Consider the following 22519-nt stretch of genomic DNA (forward strand, 5'->3'; position numbering starts at 1 on the left):
GAGATATAGGTTCAGCATAAGCTTTACTGATACTGAAAGAAATGATCATAACACTCCAACAGAAAAATTTTGAAGGACACACATGCACATACATAGTGTAATTTCCTGCTTAGTTGGTTATAAAGGCATTTTAGAAAGTCCTTGAATAAATAAGGCTTTTTCTTCTAGGATCAAATGTAGCTATGTATATAGTGCAGTCCATTGTACTCACTGATACACTCACAGGCAAGTCTGTATATTGATTGGTTTCTTTTAAATTATTCATTCATCTCATTTTCTTCTTGAGTACTTGTAGAAAGAATGATGGCACTGGTGATTTTTGGTTTTTTTAATGTTCTTTTCTCCTTGTTTCATTTTTAGAAATATTTAATAATTAAAGTTAAGTATTATATATTAAAGTCTGTTGTCTTATACTAAACTACATTAAGAAATTATTTTCAATGTGTTTGTACCAACAGGTTGGTGATAGTATTGTTCACAAAGCCAGAGAAACCTTGGAACAAGCTATTAAACTGGTGAATGATACCAAGAAATGGGGTGCTAGGGTTGTATACGGTGATACTGACAGGTAATGAACTTTCTGTTTTGTAGTTGTCTTCTTGCATCTCCTCAGATACTCATTTCAGTGTTTGGAATGGCTTAAGGGTAATCCTTCCTAAAAATAGAGTTCTACCTAAGCTCTTTTCAGTCCTTATGATCTTGTGATTGGAGTTAACACAGGTCCTGATTTACCAGATATGATCTTAAGAGACAGAAAATGTATATGACCTGAGCCACAGAGTGCGAAAATTCCCAAGGCCTCCCTCCAGGTAGCCAAGTAGATAGGGATCTGTAAAAACTGCATACACAGGAGTCTAATCTGTTTAAAGAAACAGCTTTTAATGTGAAGAATCCCTCAGATAGCTGCAGCTCTCTGAATTTAAATATATATCTTAAAATAATCAAACTGTTTTTGAACCACAGTTGCCAAAGATGTGAGTGGTTAACTTTTCACTGGGCCCCAAAATCTGTTGACCTTCTTCTATAAACAGTGCAGATTCTAGATACATTTTCCATTTGATTCCAGAGGCTCACAGACTTCCTGAAGCCCATCATCCTGAAGCCCATTCTATCCAAAGGATAGAACTGCCTTTGAATCCTGAATAACCTCAGCCTGCTTGCTTGCTTTGATATTTTTCAGGGCCCAGTTATTTATGTAACATCTTATTTATACGACTTATTAAAATTTTTCTACAATATAGGTATTATGCAAATTTCTTAGAGTCTTAAATTTTTTTCATATTGAGCGCTTAGAGTCACAGTGCGATCATTCTAAGAGCACTTGCCTCAGGAGCTCTGATCACTTTACAGTGCAGTGGAGCAAGCAGAGATAATGCTTCTAATCACTAAAAATAGCTTCTAGGTAATCTTTAAACAGCATTTAATCTTCTCCAGTTTTTTAATGCATATACAATCAGCATAATCATATTAATGCTGAATGAGACCTTTCCTCCTATAGCAGCTGTTTCATTATCAGCAGGTGGGGATAGTTTCAAGTTATCCAGGCCCCAGTTATCCATAGTCTCTACTGTTCCCCGTCAAAAGCCACTCCTCACTTTGACTTTGGGTATTTCACTGCTCTGTAAAACCACTTCTGCTGAATAGTCTAGCAAAATAAAAATTACTGGAACATAGTTTTTCACCTTGTTAGCAGACCTCCTCACAAAATATTTAGGGAAGAGGAGAAAGTTAAACTTTAAATTCTTGAGTTTAATTCAGGGTTTAAACACATCAGTAGTTGACAACATGCACCAGAAGCAGAAGTTGGCATGATTCTGACTGTAAGATTTTTAGGCATTCAAACAATCCAAAAAACACAGAATGTCAGAGCTGGAAGAGGACTTTTTTTTTTTTTTTTTTTTGGCAGTATGCGGGCCTCTCACTGTTGTGGCCTCTCCCGTTGCGGAGCACAGGCTCCGGACGCGCAGGCTCAGCGGCCATGGCTCACGGGGCCAGCCGCTCTGCGGCATGTGGGATCTTCCCAGACTGGGGCACGAACCCGTGTCCCTTGCATCGGCAGGTGGACTCTCAACCACTGCGCCACCAGGGAAGCCCTGGAAGAGGACTTTTAGGTCAGGAGTTTTCATGACCTAAAAGGGTCAGGAGAAAACCCTAGGGGGCACATTCTCAGATGCTACTTAAGAGCAGATTCCCCTGGAATAAGAAATTTGTCTAAGATTGCCCAACTAGTTAGCAGTGGAGCCATAAATTGGTATGTCTCTACATAAGACATCACAGGTTTTTATTATTCTAATCAAAAGTGTAGGAACTTCCCTGGTAGTCCAGTGGTTAAGACTCTGCACTCCCAATGCAGGGGGCACAGGTTCGATCCCTGGTTGGGGAGCTAAGATCCCATGTGCCACACAGCACAGGATAGATGGATAGATAGATAGATAGATAGATAGAAAGAAAGGGAGGGAGGGAGAGGGAGAGAGAGAGAGAGAGAAAAGAAGAAAAAGAAAGAAAGAAATTGTATTTGCAGATTTGCAGTATCTTTTTTTTTTTTTGGCTGCACTGCCCGACTTGTGGGATTTTAGTTCCCCGGCCAGGGATCGAACCCGGGCCCTGGGCGGTGAGAGCGCCGAGTCCTAACCACTGGACCGCCAGGGAATTCCCTGCAGTATCATTAGAGCTTTTGACTACCATTCACCATCTGATTCATTCAACAAATGTTTACTGAAATACACTGTATGAGGGCAGTTCACTCTAGGGCATGCATTCTCAATGGTGGTAATACTGCCCAGTAGCGCACAAGTTGGTCCTCGAGGAGCAAAAAAGTACAGTGGGTTTTGGCCCCACAAAGCTCAACCCTACCCAACAATATTTTAATCCTTAGTAATTACTTTCTCTTGTTAAATTTACTTTTAACTTTTTTGGGGGGAGGACAATAATGATAACATACTGAGAAGCACTGCTCTAAGGATAATAAATGTATGCTTGGTGGAGGGAAAGAGTTCTTAACCAAGAGTGAGATCTGGATTCTCTTTCTAGCTGTGCTCCTAGCTGATTGCATGGCCATCAACAAAGTCGCTTAGGGCTTCCCTGGTGGCGCAGTGGTTGAGAGTCCGCCTGCCGATGCAGGGGACACGGGTTCGTGCCCCGGTCCGGGAAGATTCCACATGCCGCGGAGCGGCTGGGCCCGTGAGCCATGGCCGCTGAGCCTGCGCGTCCGGAGCCTGTGCTCCGCAACAGGAGAGGCCGCAACAGTGGGAGGCCCGCGTACCGCAAAAAAAAAAAAAAAAAAAAGTCACTTAGCCTCCCTGAGGCTATCATCAGAATGAAGGAAATCTGATACATGATGAAGAATGACCATTGCCTCCCTCTAGTTTCAGGACTGCTGACTTTATGAATCTTGGAGTCTACCTAAGGGAGATTGGTTAACAAAGCATCAAAATTACTGTTAGAAGGGTGTTTCTCTCTCTAGAGCAGTTATGCATTATTGTCCATTTAGACGGTAAAAATGTAAACACCTTGAATATCTTTATATTGTAGTGGTTCAAACAATTATTCTATATAATAGTGGGTATCAATAATATTTATCCAAAAAATAATAATACTTATCCCACCCTAGTGGGATAGACCTACTCCCATCAGTTATTGAAGCTCTCTGTAGTAGTGATTCTTAGGCAGGGTAGGGAAGGACGTTTGACAACACACATACTGCCGGGGCAGCAGAAGGGTGGTGGGGAACTAGAACAAAAATCTCTTGGGAAATTCATCTGAGTATAATTGAGAAAAGCCTCCTAGGTGATTCTAATATCCTCGCTTAACTTCCCACCCCATGTGAAATGAAAATCACTGCTTTAAATGTGATCTATCAACCAAAGATAAACATCATTTAACTACATTAAAAGCACCAGTAACAGACAAATAGAAACTTTTTTTGGGGGGGGCTGTGCCACACAGCTTGCAGGATCTTAATTCCCGGACCAGGGACTGAACCCACTCCCTTGGCAGTGAAAGCATGGAGTCCTAACCAACTGGACCACGAGGGAATTCCCTAGAAACTTATAAAACAGTCTTTCTCTTCGTAGGCTGGTCACCTACATTCTGTTAAGTGACCCAAAACTTCCATTAATCCTGGTCAGCTCTCTTGAAGCTTAGCTCCAACTAAAACTAGCCAAAACAACACAGATGAACTCAAGTAAAACCCCTGACACTACTAGGTAAAATCTCAAATATATACCCTATAATAACTTTTAAGATGTAAAGTATGTGTTCCTTTAATTTTTTATCAACTTTATCAAGGTATAATTTTTAACAAAAAAGTACATAGTTCAATATACAAAATGTATAGACCCATGTAATCAGCTGCCACCCCAGTCAAGATATAGAATATTTCTATCACTGTAGAAAGTTCTGCCATGCTCCTTTGCAGTCAGTCTCTCACTTTCATCCCCTACCCCCAGGCAACCACTTACCTGATTTCTATTACCATAGCTTAGTTTCTCTGTTCTAGAGCTTTATAGAAATGTGTGTAGAAACACTTCAATTCATTATTGCATCTGAACATTTTAAGCATAATAATCTTTGTTTTTTAAGTTTGGCATTTACATCTAAAGTTAAACATACCCCCTTAGCATGACTCAACAATCCTAATCCTTGGTATTTACCTAAGAGAAATGAAAACTTAGGTCCACACAAAGACTTGATGCACCTCTTCATTGCAGTTTTATTCTGATAGTCCAAAACTGCAAACAGTCCAAATGTTCATCAGCAGATGAATGGATGAACAAATGTAACATATCCATACAATGGAGTACTATTCAGCAATAAAAAGGAACCAGTTACTGCTACTTTAGCAACATGGGTGTATCTCAAAAATATGCTGAGTGAAAGAAGCCAGACATAAGTATGTACTGTATATTATATAAAATTCTTGAAAGATAAAACTAATCTATAGTAATTGAAAGCTGGTCATGTGTTGCTGGGAGTGGAGTGGAGAATTATTGCAAAGGAGTATAAGGGAACTTTATGGGGTCATGAAAATGTCCCTATATCTTGATTCCGGTGGTAGTTACACAAATATATTAATTTTCTAGGGCTGTCACAGATTTGGTGGCTTAAGCACAGAAATTTATTTTCTCACAGTTCTGGAGGTTTGAAGTCCAAGATCAAGGCATTAGCTTGATTAGCTGTGCTCACATGATCTTTCTTCTGTTCATATACATTCTTGGTGTTTCTTTGTGTAATTTCCTCTTATAAAGACACCAGATTAGGCTCACCCTAACCACCTAAATTAGAGCGTCATTTTAACTTAATCATTTCTTTAAAGGCCCTATCTCCAAATACAGTCACATTCACAATGGGGGTTAAGGTTTTCAGCGTATGAATTTAAGGGGCACAGTTCAGCCCATAGCAAGCCTATACGTTTGTCAACATTCATGGAACTGTACACTTAGAATGTATTCATTTTATTATATGCAAATTATATCTCAATGAAGTTGATTCTTTAAATAATCTTTCAAAAGGAAATTTTGTAATAATCTATTTTTTTAAAGGCTGTACTGGTATAATGAGCATCAGATGGGCCTAGAAAGAAAATATTATAAAAAGCTTTAGGTGGTTCAGAATATAGCCTAGCTTAAAAGTATAATTAGCTATCTAAGGCCTATTTGTTGTGTGTTATGTTTAAATTAATTCAGATTGATAAATTTTTATTTTCAAGGCCTTAAGTAATATTAAATAAATACTCCTTAAGCTTTTCAGATCAAACTCTAACACAAGTACTATCTGCAATATTGGCAGAGAAAGAGCTTTTCAAAAAAAACCATCCAAATGAGACTGAAAGTCCAATATAAAAGCATTTAAGAAATAATAAGATTGGTTTATGTGGCTCCAAGAATCTTAAAGTCCATGTTTCAAGATAGTATTCATTTCTACTATTTAATGTCTTTCCACTAAAGTTATAAATGAAGATCAGCTTTATAATCTCTATTCCTTAAGTATATTTATTCGCCATTACTTCTTTTGGTCTCAGATTGTGGTATATACTGAAATGTAAAGTGCTATTACAGAGTTAGCTGGATTATATTAGGAAAAAATGCCCAGTACTTTTATCAGTTATTTTTTAGTATTTTTCATATTAGATTTTTTTTAATCCGTATTAGAAATCCTTCCCTCTTGACCTGCATATACTGATGGTGGGATTGTACGTCAGAAATATCTTTCTGGACTTCAGTTTCACATTATCTTTCAAAAAATATTTTTAGTATATACCACTTATCTACAAATTCCTCTTCTAGGAATTTATTCTAAGGACATAGCTTGCCAAGTTATTATTATATATTAAATATTAGAAAAAAAATTTAATGACTTAGATTTCCAGTGGTAGGGGTTTGGTTAAATTATACTATATCCATACATTGAAATACAGTACAACTGTTAAAATAATGTAAAAGAAGTGACATGGGAAAATGTTCACAATATACCATTAAATGAAAGGAGAAAGTTATCAAACTGTATGATCTGTGATCCCAAATGAGAAAAGATTTACAGATGTACACAAAAGCCTTCTAGTGTCTTTTTTCTGAATGGTGAGATTATAAATGGCTGTTTTCTTTGTGCCTTTTTGTGTTTTCTAACTGTTCTTCAATGAACATATTTTACAAAATATACATGTGTTCTTTTCTAAGTTGGGTGGTTCTGGAAGGAAATTCCCTCCCATATCACAAGTAAATTTTCCATTTCTTTATAGTCATCATCTTTTATTTTGTGACTGACATAATTGTGTGTCATGGAAAGCTGTAAATGTATAGGAATGACCCAAGACCTTCTTGCCAGCTGTGACAGCTGTTCTGTGTGTAGCTAAACTAGAAACATTAGATGTCTTAAAGATCTGTAACAAGATATACCGTGAGCACACAGGAAAGTGTGACAAAACAAGAAAACTCAGGTTGGGAGCAACTTAATAAGGAAGAGTAAGGGGGAAAAAATGGTTTTCCTTGGTTTTACAGTATTATCCAGGAAAGTTACTACTGATGAGATTTTTTTTGTTACAATGCCTTCCTCATTACCCCACTTTATTTTTAATCCTTAGTATGTTTGTGCTACTGAAAGGAGCCACTAAGGAGCAGTCTTTTAAGATTGGTCAGGAAATTGCTGAAGCTGTAACTGCTACCAATCCTAAACCAGTGAAATTGAAGTTTGAAAAGGTAAGAGAAATGTAATACTACTAACCACATATAAAATGCATATACCTTCTGTAGATTTCTGACTTTTTCAATACATTTTCAGATTTTATAATGGTATATGGGTCTGTGAAAGTGTTAAAGTATTTTTCCCTTTTTTTTAAATAATTTTCTCAATTTTTTTTGTAATGTCTTATATAAAGAAATGAAAAGACTATTCCAGTTAACTATCGCTGTGTAACCCCAAACTTAATGGTGTAAAACAAGCACCATTTTATTGAGCTTACAGATTTTTATGGGTCAGGAATTCATGAAGGGTGCAGCTGGGATGGCATGTCTCTGCTCCACAACGTTTAGGTCCTTAGCTGACAGCTAAGGACTGAAATCACCTGAAGCTTGCTCACTCTCATGTCTGGGGGTTGATGCTGGCTGCCATTTGGGACACCAGGTGGGGCTGTGAGCTGGAACACCTACACTTGGCCTTTCCCTGGGGCTACTTGTTCTTCCTCACAGCATGATAGCTGAGTTCCAGGAATGAACATCCCAAAGAGAACCAGATGAAAGCCATTTTGCTTTTTATGACCTAGTCTTAAAATCATATAGCATCATAGCCTGTCTAGATTTGAGAGGGAACATAGGTCCCCATCTCTTAATGGGAAAAATGTCAGAGTCACACTGTGAGAAGGCTATGTGGGATAGAAGATATTATTTCTTTGGAGAATGCAGTCTGCCACAGGACCTTCGACTATTTTCACTTTACTTTGGATATGAAATATGCATTTAGTTCTTTCTGTATAAAACGTACTGAGCTAGGAGAGGTGTGGAATGCAAAGAAGCGTGAGACACAGTCCTGCCCTCTAAGAGCCAATAATCTAAAAGGAAAGATTAGAAATGTATGTAAATGATCTTTCATTGTAAACTTAGGAAGCAGTCTCCCTAAGCACTGTAAGAGTGCAAAGAAAAGGTATTGTGTCCTCCTAGGCTGGATGGGGAGACTCCATGTAGGAGGTATACATTGCATTCTGTCTCAGAAAATGGTTAGAATTTCAATAGGCAGCCACGGTGCTGCAGTCATTCTGCACAGAAGAAAGTGGTATATAGAAGGATATGGAGTAGGAAACGCACAACATGGGAATACAGAGTAGCAGGAGAGAAGTCTGGAAAAATAAAGTTAAGACCAGATTATAGAGTGTCTTGAATGCCAAGCTAAAGTGTTTAAACTTTATTCAGGAAAGTTTATCAAACAAAAGCATGACAGAGCTTTTTGGGGAGGACTGGCCTCACAGTGTTGTGGAGATGGATTGGAAAGAGAAGAATCTCAAGACAGGATGCCTTTTGCAACCTGTATATCCTGAAGTAGTGAGATAAACTAGCGAAAATAAACAATTCAAGAGAAAATGGAAAGAAGGATGGGCAGGAGTTAAAAGTGGTTGATTTAGGAGAGCAGGTGTGGAAAAGATAAAAAAGGGAGAAGAGAATCAAACATGACTCCCAAATGTTTATCGTGCACCTACTCTGAAGCAAGAATTGTGCTAGAAGAGATTCAGAGAGGACTTGGATACGGTATCTGCCCTGAAGAGTGAGCATTCTAATTGCAGGGAGAGAGGGAAGAAAAATTAGAAAACAGAGCGATGATGAGCGCTATTCTAGAAGTATGTGTGTGATGCTGTGGACACTCAACCTATCTGGCAAAGTGAAGAGCATGGTGTCCTTAGAAAATAACACCAGACGTGAAAATTTACCAGAGATAGATCACAGGCCTAAACATAAAAGCAAAAACTGCAAAACTTCTCAAAGAAAACAGACATTTGTTAAGAATCGTGATGCATATGTTCATGAATATCAGTCTGTAGTTTTTTTGGTTTTTTTCTTGTATTGTCTTTGTCTGGTTTGGGGACAGGAAAAAAAAAATCTGACCTCATAAAATGAGTTGGAAGTGTTTCCTGTTCTACTTTCTGAAAGAAAAAGTGTGTAAAATTTTTTCTTAAATGATTGATAAAATTCATCAGTGAAGCAATCTAGTCCTGAAATTTTATGGAGGGGAAGGCATTTTCAATTACAAATTAAATATCTTTAATATATATTATTCAGGTTTTCTTCTCATGTCAGTTTTAAAACTTGTGATTGTCAAGGAGTTTGTCCATTTCTCCTAAGTTGTCAAATTTATTGGCATGAACTATTTATACTTCCTTATTGTGATTTTGATATCTGTAAAATCTTTAGTAACATCCCTTTCACTTTTGATAATTTGTTTTTCCATTTTTTCCCCCTTGATCATTCTAGCTAGTGGTTTATCCATTTACAGAACTTTCTGAAGAACTGTATCATTAATTTCCACTCTTTATTATCTCCTTCCTTACACTTAACTTTGGGTTTAGTTTGCTTCTCTTTTCCTGTCTTAATTTAGAAACTTGAATCATTGATTTTAAACAAAAAATTTTAATATAAGCGTTTAACAGTAACAAATTTCTCTCAAAACACTACTTTAGTTTCAAATTTTGATATCTTGTGCTTTTATTATTATTCATTTACTTCAGTGATAATGACCTGTAGGTTATTTAGAAGTGTGTTAAGTTCCAAATTTTTAAGGATATTCCAGACATCTTTTTGTTACTAATTTTAATTCCATTGTGGTCAAAGAACATAGTCTATATAATTTCAATGCTTTTAAGCTTGTTACAGTTCGTTGTTTGGTCTAGCATATGGTCTCTTAGTGAATGTTCCCATATGACCTTGAAAATCCCTGTGTATTCTGGTTATTGGGTGGAATGTTCTATAATGTCACTTAGGTTAACTGATAGCGTTATTGAAGCCAACAACAATCTTACTGATTCTCTGTCAATTTCTAGAAGAGAGGTGCTAAAGTCTCCAAGTATAATCATAGATTTGCCTGTTTCCTCCTTTTAGTTCTGCCAGTTTCTATTTCATGCATTTTGAAGTTTTCTTGTTAGGTGCATATACATTTATGGTTATGTATCTTCTTGACAAATTGATACTTTTATCTTTGATAATATTCCTTATCTGGAAATCTACTTTTTCTGATATTAATATAGCCACAACAGCTTTGTTTTGATTAGTATTAACAAGTGTATCTTTTTTCTAACCTTTCTATGTCCTTATATTTAAAGTGGATTTCTAGTAGAAAGCATATTGTTGTATCTTTTTGATGGGATCTAATCTGATCATTTCTGCCTTTTACAAGTTACATTTTTTACACCAATTTTTACACTTTCTACACCATTTTTACACCACTTACATTTAGTGTGATTACTGATACAGCTTTGGGGCAGAGGAAAGGACCAATGTGGTAACATAAAAAGGGGTGGGGACACACACCCATTCATCCAGGAATTCCAATTCAAGGTATTTATCCTGCGGATTTATCCATGCACGGTTGTTCACTGGAACACTATTTGTAACTCCAAAAGATTGGAAACATCCTAAATAACCCATAGTAGGTAACTGGTAACAAAAATTATTATACCCTCATAAAGTGGACTGCTATGTAGCTACAAAACAAAATGAGCTTTCTTGTACAGGATGGAATGCTCTCCAAGATAAGTTATTAAATGAAATAAGCAAAGTACAGAGTGATGTGGAAGGTAAGCTACCCTTATGTATATAAGTACATGTACTTAGAATATTTCTGGAAGAATATACAGGAAATCAATAACAGGATGCCTCTGTGGAGGGGAAGGTAGACTTTTCATTGTATATTCTCTTATAACTTTTTAATTTGTACCATATAGTAGGTGTTACTTAAAGTCATTTTTTAAATTGTTTGAAAAGATATGATTGAAGACTTTGAGAGAGCAGTATCAGCTGAGGAAGGAGCAAAATTGATAGTGCAAGTAAAGGAGTGGGTGTGTGGTGGGAGTGGGTGTGAGGAAGTAGAACAACTCAGTTTGTGTGTTTTTACCTGCAAGTGTTGTCTCATTTTGTATTATGAATTCATTGGGCCCTAAGCCACATTTAGAATTTTTTATAATTGACATCTGGTTAAAGAGAGAAAAAGGCATATAAAAATAAGATATTCATGGTTGGAAAAAAATGGTTATTGATAGATATTTTATTAATTTCGTCACAGGTATATTTGCCCTGTGTCTTACAAACAAAAAAGAGGTATGTGGGTTACATGTATGAAACATTGGATCAAAAGGACCCAGTATTTGATGCAAAAGGAATAGAAACAGTCAGAAGAGACTCCTGCCCTGCTGTTTCTAAGGTAAGTTTTATCTATCTTGTTGTCATCTTTAAGAAATAAGTGGCTAGGACTTCCCTGCTGGCACAGTGGTTAAGAATCCGCCTGCCAATGCAGGGGACACGATTCAATCCCTGGTCTGGGAAGATCCCACGTGCCGCGGAGCAACTAAGCCCGTGCGCCACAACTACTGAGCCTGCGTTCTAGAGCCTGAGAGCCACAACTACTGAGCCCACATGCCACAACTACTGAAGCCCATGCTCCCTAGAGCCCATGTGCCACAACTACTGAGCCTGCATGCTCTAGGACCCCGCATGCCGCAACTCCCAAGCCTGCGTGCTGCAGCTGCTTTAGCCCATGCACCTAGAGCCCATGCTCCGCAACAAGAGAAGCCACAGCAATGAGAAGCTTGCAATGAGTAGCCCCCGTTCACCGCAACTAGAGAAAAGCCCACGCGCAGCAACGAAGACCCAATGCGGCCAAAAAAAAATAATAATAATTTTAAAAAAGAAATAAGTGGCTAAAGAATCCGGTACAAATCCTTAAGCACATATCTAGGTGGAGGAACTATATAGCCTATATGACTATGTATAACTATAAGAGGAACTGTATGATTTTTTGAGAACTTCATTTCTAATGAAAACAACTTATTTAAGTCCTTAGTTTCTGACTTCTCCCACACCTTACCTTTTATCACAATTGCTAAAAAACAACACTTGAACTTGATAAAAATTTCCTGTCTAATCACCTAGAGATGATATATGGCAACACCCAAAAGCTGTGGAGCAGGATAAAGAAGGGAAACTGAACAGAGAAATTTCATAAGTAATGTAATCCATCCTAGATTAACTGAAATTCTGTTTACTTGGGTTACCAAATACAAGTTAGGGAGATTTCTGAACAATGGTAATATAAATTACCTAAATTTCTCAACCATAGTATCTCATATTTATTTTTTCTTTATTCAGGCCCAGATTCTTTCTATAACAAACCAAAAATAAATGGTATAAATGGAATAGCACTCTATACACTGAGTTTTACGAGAGCATTAAAAGCATAATAGATTGATAGCAACCTATTATGTCACATATAATATTATGTAAATTTGAGATATTTTTTAATACTAGTTTCTGGAAAAGATATCCAGTGCATTCTTCCTCTGAGGGAAGAATGGTGCCTTGGCTAAGTTAGCAACTTCTTGTATAAATATGTATGGATTCCAGTACTCAGAATAAGATACAGAGCTTTCACCTGGAACTAATTTAAATTCATTCCACTGCATAAATCTACTGCATGCCAGTCATTTTCTAGTAGAGATACTCCAGCACAGAAAATTCTATCACAGTTAGTATATATTTACTGACACTATAAAAAGGCAAAAAGACTGACTTTATTTCACTGCTTGGTGATGTTTAACTTTATTTCACTGCTTGGTTATGTTTAAACTTCTCTGTCCACCTGAATCCAGCCCTTTCTATAATAGGGTTAATACATGAAATGATGTCTGGCTTTTTGTGCCTGGAGTGTTCTTGGCTATTTAAGACAACTTAAATGTTTCGTGTTGCTCATCACACACAGCAAATGTTTCATCTGCATGTCATCCCGATATGATTTTCCTCAAACTACATAATACTCTATTTTTAGAAATCACAAGTTAAATAAAGTCTCCAAAATATTTTCCAGTTTCAGTGATTTTTATTATCTAGTCATTGTAAATAGCAGATTGTTCAGACAGATCAGCAAGTTTCAGTAATTAACGTAATTGAAAGTATAACAGCAATGATGAAATATATTGGGGGATATTTTATCCTTATGAGCATATCCATTTTTTTTTAAAGATACTTGAGCGTTCTCTGAAGCTGCTATTTGAAACAAGAGATATAAGTTTAATTAAACAGTATGTTCAACGACAATGTATGAAGCTTCTGGAAGGAAAGGCCAGCATACAAGATTTTATCTTTGCAAAGGAATACAGAGGAAGTGCCTCTTACAAACCTGGCGCGTGTGTGCCAGCCCTGGAACTTACAAGGTAATGATGTGCACAACAGCACAACCCCCAATACCTAGTAAGTGTAGTCCTGGGATTTGGAATGGTTTGGAGTAGATTAATAGACACGCAGTCTGCAGGCACAGATACACAATTGTCTATTCCCCTGCCCACGTGAAGCCTTACTAAAGTGAGTGGGTGACCCCCATACGTTGCAAGTTCTAAAGAAGAAGAGAGAGCTCCTCTTCTGGCCTTCCCTGCAGAAACTAAATTTAGTGAAATTGTAATCTGATACAGAGCTGGAATTGATTGTTTTTCCCATATCAGAATCACTAGGTAGTCCTTAATTTTCATTTACCAAAGCACTGAGATGGTATTCATTCTAGAATCAGATCATCTAATCAGCTAAATTTTATCTTCCATTATTAGATTTACAATAGTTAATTCTTAGTCTTAGGGGATAGAAAACAATTTAAGGTAGTTGCTATCTGCCAACTCATATTGTTCTCCATGTAACAGTAATTTACAAAGTAAGTTTTATTAAACTCTCACAGCATATCCACTTGGTGCCAACTAAGTGAAGTGTATACAGTTGTCAAAAAAGTTACTTGAAGGTTCCCCTTGTTGATTTCTCATGGTTTCATTATTGTTTAATTCTCATTTAATTTTCTGGGAAGATGCCTTCCATGACAGTCTTTGAGTGACTATTTTATTTGGATTTAAATAGGAAAATGCTTACTTATGATCGGCGCTCTGAGCCTCGAGTTGGGGAACGAGTGCCATATGTCATCATTTATGGGACCCCTGGACTACCACTTATCCAGCTGGTAAGGCGCCCAGTGGAAGTCCTGCAGGACCCGACTCTGAGACTGAATGCCACTTACTATATTACCAAGCAAATCCTTCCACCCCTGGCAAGAATCTTCTCACTTATTGGTATTGATGTCTTCAACTGGTATCATGAATTACCAAGGGTAAGCCTACTAAATAGTACCTGTGCTATGACTCTAAAGAGAGAATTCACTTACAATTTTCAGTAGAGCTAAAGATTTTATTTACATGCTATCAGAGCAAAGCAAATGCTTTATTATCCTATACCAACAAAGGTGCTACATTTTTCTGGTTTAGTTTTCTACAAACACCTTCCCAGCTTCTGTCAGATTGGCCAAATTATAGAAGATTAAATCCAAAACTACATCAATGGTAAACACTTAACTATAAAATAACTCAAAGCAGCTAATAAAAATTAAACAAAGGAGGGGCTTCCCTGGTGGTGCAGTGGTTGAGAGTCCACCTGCCCGTGCAGGGGACGCGGGTTTGTGCCCCCGTCCGGGAAGATCCCACATGCTGCGGAGCAGCTGGGCCCGTGAGCTATAACTCAAAGCAGCTAATAAAAATTAAACAAAGGAGGGGCTTCCCTGGTGGTGCAGTGGTTGAGAGTCCACCTGCCCATGCAGGGGACGTGGGTTTGTGCCCCCGTCCGGGAAGATCCCACATGCTGCGGAGCAGCTGGGCCCGTGAGCTATGGCTGCTGAGCCTGCGTGTCCGGAGCCTGTGCTCCGCAACAGGAGAGGCCACAGCAGTGAGAGGCCCGCGTACCGCAAAAAAAAAAAAAAAAATTGAACAAAGGAGAGCAGAAAAATCCCTTCAAAATGGGTGTTTAAGAAATGTATAGGATGTAGTAGCTAGACATATTCCTGCAGAAACCAGACTAAGGAAATAATGTTAAAATAGCACTTTACTAAAGTAAAACATGCAGTGTGGAATCTTACCAAAGGGAGTTTTGCTTGAACTCTTTTTTTCTTAGTTTACCCATTAGAAGCCTGAAGGAACGATTTGTGGTTCTGTAATAATCTGGGATACATTACTCTAGGAGAGTAGCAGTTGTTATCTGATGTTTAGAATTAGATCTGCTGTCATTTGCTCAGACTATGAAAGGCTGAGGGTATGCAGGAAAACTGATAAAAGTTGATAATTAAATTATTTGTACTTTCTCAGTGAGCACTTAAGGCCTCAAGGAAAAGAATAAGCTGGGAAACTGAGGTTGAAGCTGTGCTTCAGAGAATCTGTGCTGGCCAACATCTGTAATGCTGTGTCCTGGCTCTATGCCACAAAGCTATTACTATTTTTCATTTCATCACCAGCAAGAATGTTAAAACAATGGCATTTATAAAAGGCTGACCTAATAACTTTTATGCAGAGTGACTTATAAGACAGCAAGGGAGTACACCAAGGGTATGATTGTAAGATGATGTTATTTCAGTGTGAAAAAGAGTATCAGAAGACATCTCTGAAAGCAGTATTACTTCAAATGAGGAATGATTAGGGAACATGTATCTAATTTCATTTGAAATGTTCCAGGTTTACTTTTACTTGAATTTTGCACCTTACTGCCTAACAAGTTATTTTTAACCTTCCACTTACCTTGCTGCCATGGCCCAAATTGCGCAGCCTTAAACAGTATCTACTCTTAACCTGGATTTCTTCCTCTGTCCTCTGTGATCTCCACTGCCCCCATATGATCTCATACATCTACATATCTCAACCAGAAAACTGAGTGACAGTGATTTCCCTGGTGGCCGCAGTGGTTGAGAATCCGCCTGCCAATGCACGGGACATGGGTTTGATCCCTGGTCCGGGAAGATCCCACACGCTGCGGAACAACCAAGCCTGTGCTCCACAACAAGAGAAGCCACCGCAGAAAGAAGCCCACGCACTGCAACGAAGAGTAGCCCCCGCTCACCACAACTAGAGAAAGCCTGTGCGCAGCAACAAAGACCCAACGCAGCCAAAAATAAATAAATTAAAAAAACAAAAAAAAACCAAGTGCCAGGAGACTATTTTTCTTTTTTATTGAAGTATAATTGACATACAATCTGGTATTAGTTTCAAGTGTACGACATAGTGGTTTGACATTTATATACATTGAGATGATCACCATGATACATTCTAGTTATCTGTTACCATTTAAATTTATTATAATATTATTGACTATATTTCCTATTCTGTATATTATATCCCAATGACTTATTTTATAACTGGAAGTTTGTGCCTCTTGAGACTTTTTTTTCCCCAAAAAACGAAAACAAAACAATATTATCTGATGATATTAAAGTGTAAAGGAACGACTTTGTTCTTTTCTATAGCCCCATTGTCTAGAACAGTGCCTGACATATAGTAGCTATTCAGTATTTGTTGAACAAATGAAATAATGCCTTAGTAAACCTGTAATTAGCATGAGAATAGCCACTCTGCTATGAAGCTGGCTCAGACTTATTTCTGCATTGATGTTTTTCTGAACTGTTGTTTTTATAGATCCAGAAAGCCACCAGCTCCTCTCGAAGTGAACCTGAAGGGCGGAAAGGCACTATCTCACAATACTTTACTACCTTACACTGCCCTGTGTGTGATGACCTGACTCAGCACGGCATCTGTAGTAACTGTCGCAGCCAACCTCAGCATGTTGCAGTCATCCTTAACCAAGAAATTCGAGAGTTGGAACGTCAGCAGGAGCAACTTGTAAAGGTACAACCTTGTTCAAAAGACCCAGAATCCCAAGCAATCTGATTCTTCAGGGAAATGTAGTCAACTCCTGAGGGAGGTGTAGTGTAAGGTGTGAAACTCTGGTGTGAAAGTGGAATAAGGATTCTAAGTTAATAAACTTCCTAAAAATATCATAATTGAACTAAACTATTAAAAATGGCTAAATTTGTTTTATAATTTAGTTTTTGTTTTTATAGAATAGTGTATTATGTTTATTAGAACCATAGAACTACAATGTCCAGCCACCCAATTTCTTTTATAATAGTATTTCTAAAAAAGAAAGAAAAGTACTAATTGCTTTGTCTACCATATCTACTTACCATTCTCATAAAAATCTGGTTTTCCTAGAGAATTGCTAGTAAACTTGGAAGGTTTGCAATTCTGAGAGTCAAGATAGAAAATTAACAGTTAACATGATTTAATCTTCCTATCTGCCAGAGGCTGGCTGTTCTAGGCCCTTACAGATGAGTAAACTGACACAGAGGGATTAAGTAATTTGCCCCATGTTCCACTGGTAATAAGCAGCCGAGATGGGATACAGACATAAAATGCAGAGATAATTTTTCAAATGTGGAATTCCAGCAGAAATAAACAATAGGAATCTCTTGAAATAAGTTAGAAAATTAAATCTAAAGGAAAAAATATTATAGCACATTTTTTTAAAGTAGTATATTTCTTAAAGGACTGATTATATCTTCTTATAGCATCATGTTTCAAGTTACAATTTTAGCTTTCAGGCGAGAGAATAACAATTTTGAGGTGGAGTTTGTTTGTTTTGTCTTTAGAAGAGCAATATATAAGGTTATTATTGGAGTGTTTTAAAACCAACCAAATAATTGAAAGGCAGTGTGATATAGTGGAAAATGAATCAAGCTGATAGTAAGAACATCAGGATTCCAGTCTGGACTTCATAGTACTGGCCATGTCCTCTGGCCCCAGTTTTCTCAGAATGTGGGTTGATGCTCTTTCCTAGGTCCTATCTAGCTCTATCATTGTGAATTCTCCTAAACGACCACTCCTGGCAGCTCGTCTGTTCATATGCCTAATGTAATCCAACCACCTATGTAAAGGCCAGGTTCTACACCATGCCCCTCAAGGTAAAAAGGCTTTTGAACCAAGTCAGAGTATCCACAACCTCCTAGGAGGACAACCTAGCTGCCACACAGTTGAAAAGGGAGAGAAACCATCTCTTGAGAGACTAGGCTCTTAGAATAGAAGGATGATTAAGGACTGGTAAAGTAGACACTGTTTCCTCTGCACCATTCTAGCTGCTATTCTGCACTGGCAGAAAACTCTTAAGTTGTATAGTGTATAGCCAGTCATCCAGAATGCATTAAACAGATTTCATTAAGGACAGTAAGATCTCAAGGTATGATTATTTTGATGCAACCACAGAAGCCTAGCTTACTGAAATGATAAAGTGGCTTTTCCCTCTCCTAAATAGTTGTTAAGTACGCTCACTCTCTCCTTCCCTTATGTTACCATCCTAGTCCAACCACCATTATCTCTCCCCAGACTCCTGCAACAGCCTCCTACCCTGATCCCCCGCCATCCTGTCCATTCTCAACACTAGCTCGAGCTTCCCCACCGAAGAGAAAGTGAGCCCAGTGAGGGCAGAGGCCCTGCCCTTCCCTTGCTGAGTTGGCTGTGCCTAGCACGGAGTCCAGCCCATGGTGGGTCGTACACATGTATTAAATGAAGAAACAGCTTCTTGCTGAATGCACAGTTAAAGCAGCAGTAAGTCACTGGAGTGATTGCCAACCAATTTGCAGCCACTCTGTCCCAGTTTTTGTACCACTTTGTACTAGTGGTTCTGGTTAGTACAACCACTAGTCACTGGGTGACCCCAGCTTCTGTTTTTTTTAGGTTACTACCCCAATGGCAGCAACCAGCCCTCATAGAAAATTCCCTAGTTGGCATCTAGTACAAGGTGCAAATACGGGCAGGACCTCCAGAGCTCCACTGACGTCAGAGGCTGTGAGTGGCCTCTTCCCTGGACCTTACTGTCTTCTGTCCCCAGCAACATGCACTATGCTAGTTGGTGCCATCAATTTAACCACAACCTTCCTTCAATATTAGGTCTTATTTCTTATAAAAATGCAGTTTTAAAAGTAACGCTGTTTAAAATAAGGATGGTTCATCATCTTTAAAGGGATATTTTAACTTCAGGATTGTTTTTTTCCTGAGAGGATTAAAATGTGTGTCTCCTGTGCACTAAATAATCTGTAGGAATTTTCATAAAGCAGAAATTACAGGAGATAAAATGAGAAATTGTCAGAAACATTAGTAATAGATTTGATACACCTCTCAGCCCAAGACCAGTCAAGTGATCAGAAATCAGTACAATTATTAAAGATCTACACAACATTATAAGATAGACCTTATCCAACATTAGAGACTACACCTTCTTTTCAAGTGTTATGGAATGTTAAAAAATTGAACATATTTTAGTCTATAAAGAAAACCTTAATAAGCTTCAGAAAGTTGAAATATTACAAGCATTTTATCAATACAATTCTATAAAGCTAGTAAGTTAATTATAAGCTCAGAAAACAAAATGATCCTTCTACTTGGAAATTTTAACACTCCCTGTTAAACAAACAACACATATAAATTCTAGACAACCATAGCAGATCTCAAAGAAAAATTCATCAACTTAAACACTTTTAATAATAAACATTAAAAAATGAACTTAAGCATCTGACTGAAAACTTTTTAAAAAACAAGAAAGTAAGCCAAAGGATAGCAAAAAGAATCAATAAATATGAAAGCACTTTTTGTTTTACGTTTGCTAAAATGTAAGTTTCCAGGTTGTGGTGTTTAAAGTTTTAAACGTAAGCTGCTCGGGGTTTAAATCACCAGTAAAGGATCTTGAAACTAAACATTGAGTTAAATTTAGTGAGGCAAGGAATTCCATCCTGGTTTATTTATCAGGCAAGCACAGCAAGTGCATAAATATTTATCAGTTTGTCCTGGCACCTGAACGTAGCTGCAGTACATAGAGCTGCAGTGCAGACATTCCGTATTTGGGAGTAGGTTTGAGTCTCTTGGCAGAGATCTAATTAGTGAAAGTCTTCAAAGTAGAACAGCAGCACACTTACTCTTCAAGAGAGCATGCTGAAGCACAGGGCTCTCAGTAGTTTGCTTGTGGCAGTATCATAATACTGGTACAGTAACCAGCGTGCTCAGAAAAATGGGCCTTTCAATTGACTGGAAGATACTGGCGCAAAGAACAAAAATTGTTTGCCCTGTGAGACCTCTAAAACAGAAGCTGTTAGATACAGATCAGAGAATTAAGTGGAGCAGATCTGATTTCTCTCTTAAAAGGTTAGTATGGTAGCTGCTATTTGCTATCCCTTTTTTTTAATCACTTGGATACACTATTCACATAAAAAATCAGCATATATTTTCTTGACCCTTGGGGCCCTCACTAGTAGCCTTTAACGTTTTTCATGTTTTATCAATTTTTTAAACTGTATGTATAACTTCAAACTTTACATATTAAACTCTGATCACTGGGTAAGACATTATAATGCTTCTCTTTAAAAATTGCCTTGTGATTTATTATTTTCCTTTAGATCAGATCTCATTATACATTAGAATCACCTGAGAACCCTAAAATGTACAGATTCTTAGGCTCTTATGCCCAGAGATCCTGATTCATTGGTCTGGGATGGGGCTGAGGCATTAGTCTATTTTTAGGCTCATGTATGTAAGCCAGGGTTGAAACTACTGGTCTGCACTACTACTTTCAAATTCACATGCTTTGATTTTTTTTTTCCATACTGGCATTTTCTCTTCTGAAATAAGAAAGTGGGTAACATTTTTATGATTGGCATACAAAATGTTTAATATGAGTAACTTGAAAGAATAGTGTACATAAGCGCATTTAAGAGACAGTCTTTGAATGGTAATTGGGTAGCCTATTATGTAATTGGGTAGCCTATTATGTGTATGTTAATATAATAGGATTCTACCATAAATGAAAGTTGATCTTTGGGATGAAATGAATCCTTAGGGAATTTTGTGCTCTGTGGTTTGTGAAATAATATCCTTTAGAAATGTGTCAACTTAGGGTTGGCTATGCTTCAAAGAAATGAAAATTAATGAAACTTTCTGTAATATGTGCCATATGTCTGCCTGTAATCTGTGGTGGGTCATAAAGGAGGGATTATAAAAGTTTGTTGTTTATACACCTAGATAGAAACTTTCCTATCATTTGATGTACTCCTCTTGTACTTTCAGATATGCAAGAACTGTACAGGTTGCCTTGATCGACATATCCCGTGTGTTTCTCTGAACTGCCCAGTACTTTACAAACTCTCCCGAGTAAATAGAGAATTATCCAAGGCACCATATCTCCGGCAATTACTAGACCAGTTTTAAATTGTCAATATCACAGACTTCCAGGTGCTATTTTTTTCAGTGTTTACCACTAAACTGTTGTGCATGGTGCTTTTTCAACTTTCATCGAGTCAAGTATGTTCATTGTCTGTCTATTATCTGAAGACTATGAAGACTTTTATGCTGAGTTAAAAATTGTACTTGTTGGTCTCTGAATAGCTCACTTCTTACAGTGTACAAACCCCTCATCCTTTTGCCTTTTCAACATTGTTTTATAATGCAGGTGTCGAATTTGCTACGGTATGCATAACATCTTGTAAATCCATTTGAGTAGATCATGTTTACTTCCCTGTGGAAGGAGCACTGAAAACCTCTTTAAAAAAACATTCGTGTTTTCCTTGACCTGTCTGTATCAAGACGTGTTATATCCATTCACTTCATAATTTTGACTGCGAAATATTTTGTAAATACACTTTTTTACTTTTCAAACTAAGTAAAATAATGTGCAATGAATTTTATACAAATGATTTTCAAGTTGTTTGGTATATTTCCTCTAGGTTTTGCTTGACTCAGAGTAGAGTTGTTATTTTGATCAAACTGTGCAAACAATAGTACCATGTGTAGCATTTTGAAACATTATTTTCTAAAACCGCTGTCTTGCTTTAGCTATTAATGGGGCATTGTGAGGAACTGTGCAAAGACTTTTTTGTTACAAACCTGTGGGCCTGTTGCAATACTTTAAAAATAAAAAATTTTATTCCATTTTTGCTTGTTTTGTATAGACATTTCTATTGCTTCTAAATATGCTTAAAATATTTTCTTTCCTTATGTACTGTACAGTTAATCTTATTTGCCATCATCTTGAACACAAAATGTGTATTTAGAATATTTGTATAACTGTATAAAATAAAAAAGGAATTATGTGGTCAGTGCATTGTTTTCTAAACTGGAAATCATTGTTTTAAAAGTTAATAATGGAAACCATATTAAAACTGAATAAACTACGAAATACAGCAGTGTGGTTTTATCTTGCTGTAAATAGAATGATCTTCTGTTTTATAAGCCTACATTAGTTACATCCTCCCTACCCTCTCTGAATTTTAATGAGGTAAATTTAACTCGTTATATACTAATTGATGTTGCAATTCCCTAACCAAAACTTTAAGATTTTTTTTTAAACGGGAGCAAGTAGTCTAGGAAACGTTTAGCTCTCATCCATGTTCATATTCATTTAGATAATACTTAATTTTGAAGCCAAGACTTTACAACGGGAAA

The 22519-nt window shown here is 37.3% G+C and overlaps 1 protein-coding gene across 3 annotated transcripts in view; it reads left to right on the forward strand.

The window, feature by feature from the left end:
* REV3L (REV3 like, DNA directed polymerase zeta catalytic subunit) overlaps positions 1 to 22259 on the forward strand; it is a 187051-nt gene extending 164792 nt beyond the window's left edge. For all 3 annotated transcript variants that reach the window (XM_082856064.1, XM_082856065.1, XM_082856066.1), the window contains 7 exons: positions 459 to 568; positions 7079 to 7193; positions 11257 to 11394; positions 13209 to 13399; positions 14085 to 14331; positions 16673 to 16882; positions 21146 to 22259. In XM_082856064.1, coding sequence (XP_082712190.1) covers positions 459 to 568; positions 7079 to 7193; positions 11257 to 11394; positions 13209 to 13399; positions 14085 to 14331; positions 16673 to 16882; positions 21146 to 21286 — 1152 coding nt within the window. In that variant the 3' untranslated portion in view covers positions 21287 to 22259. The remainder of the gene's footprint in view (positions 1 to 458; positions 569 to 7078; positions 7194 to 11256; positions 11395 to 13208; positions 13400 to 14084; positions 14332 to 16672; positions 16883 to 21145) is intronic.
* Positions 22260 to 22519: the final 260 nt, after the last annotated feature.

Source organism: Leucopleurus acutus (assembly GCF_964270905.1).
Source record: "Leucopleurus acutus genome assembly, chromosome: 15".
Taxonomy (NCBI): domain Eukaryota; kingdom Metazoa; phylum Chordata; class Mammalia; order Artiodactyla; family Delphinidae; genus Leucopleurus; species Leucopleurus acutus.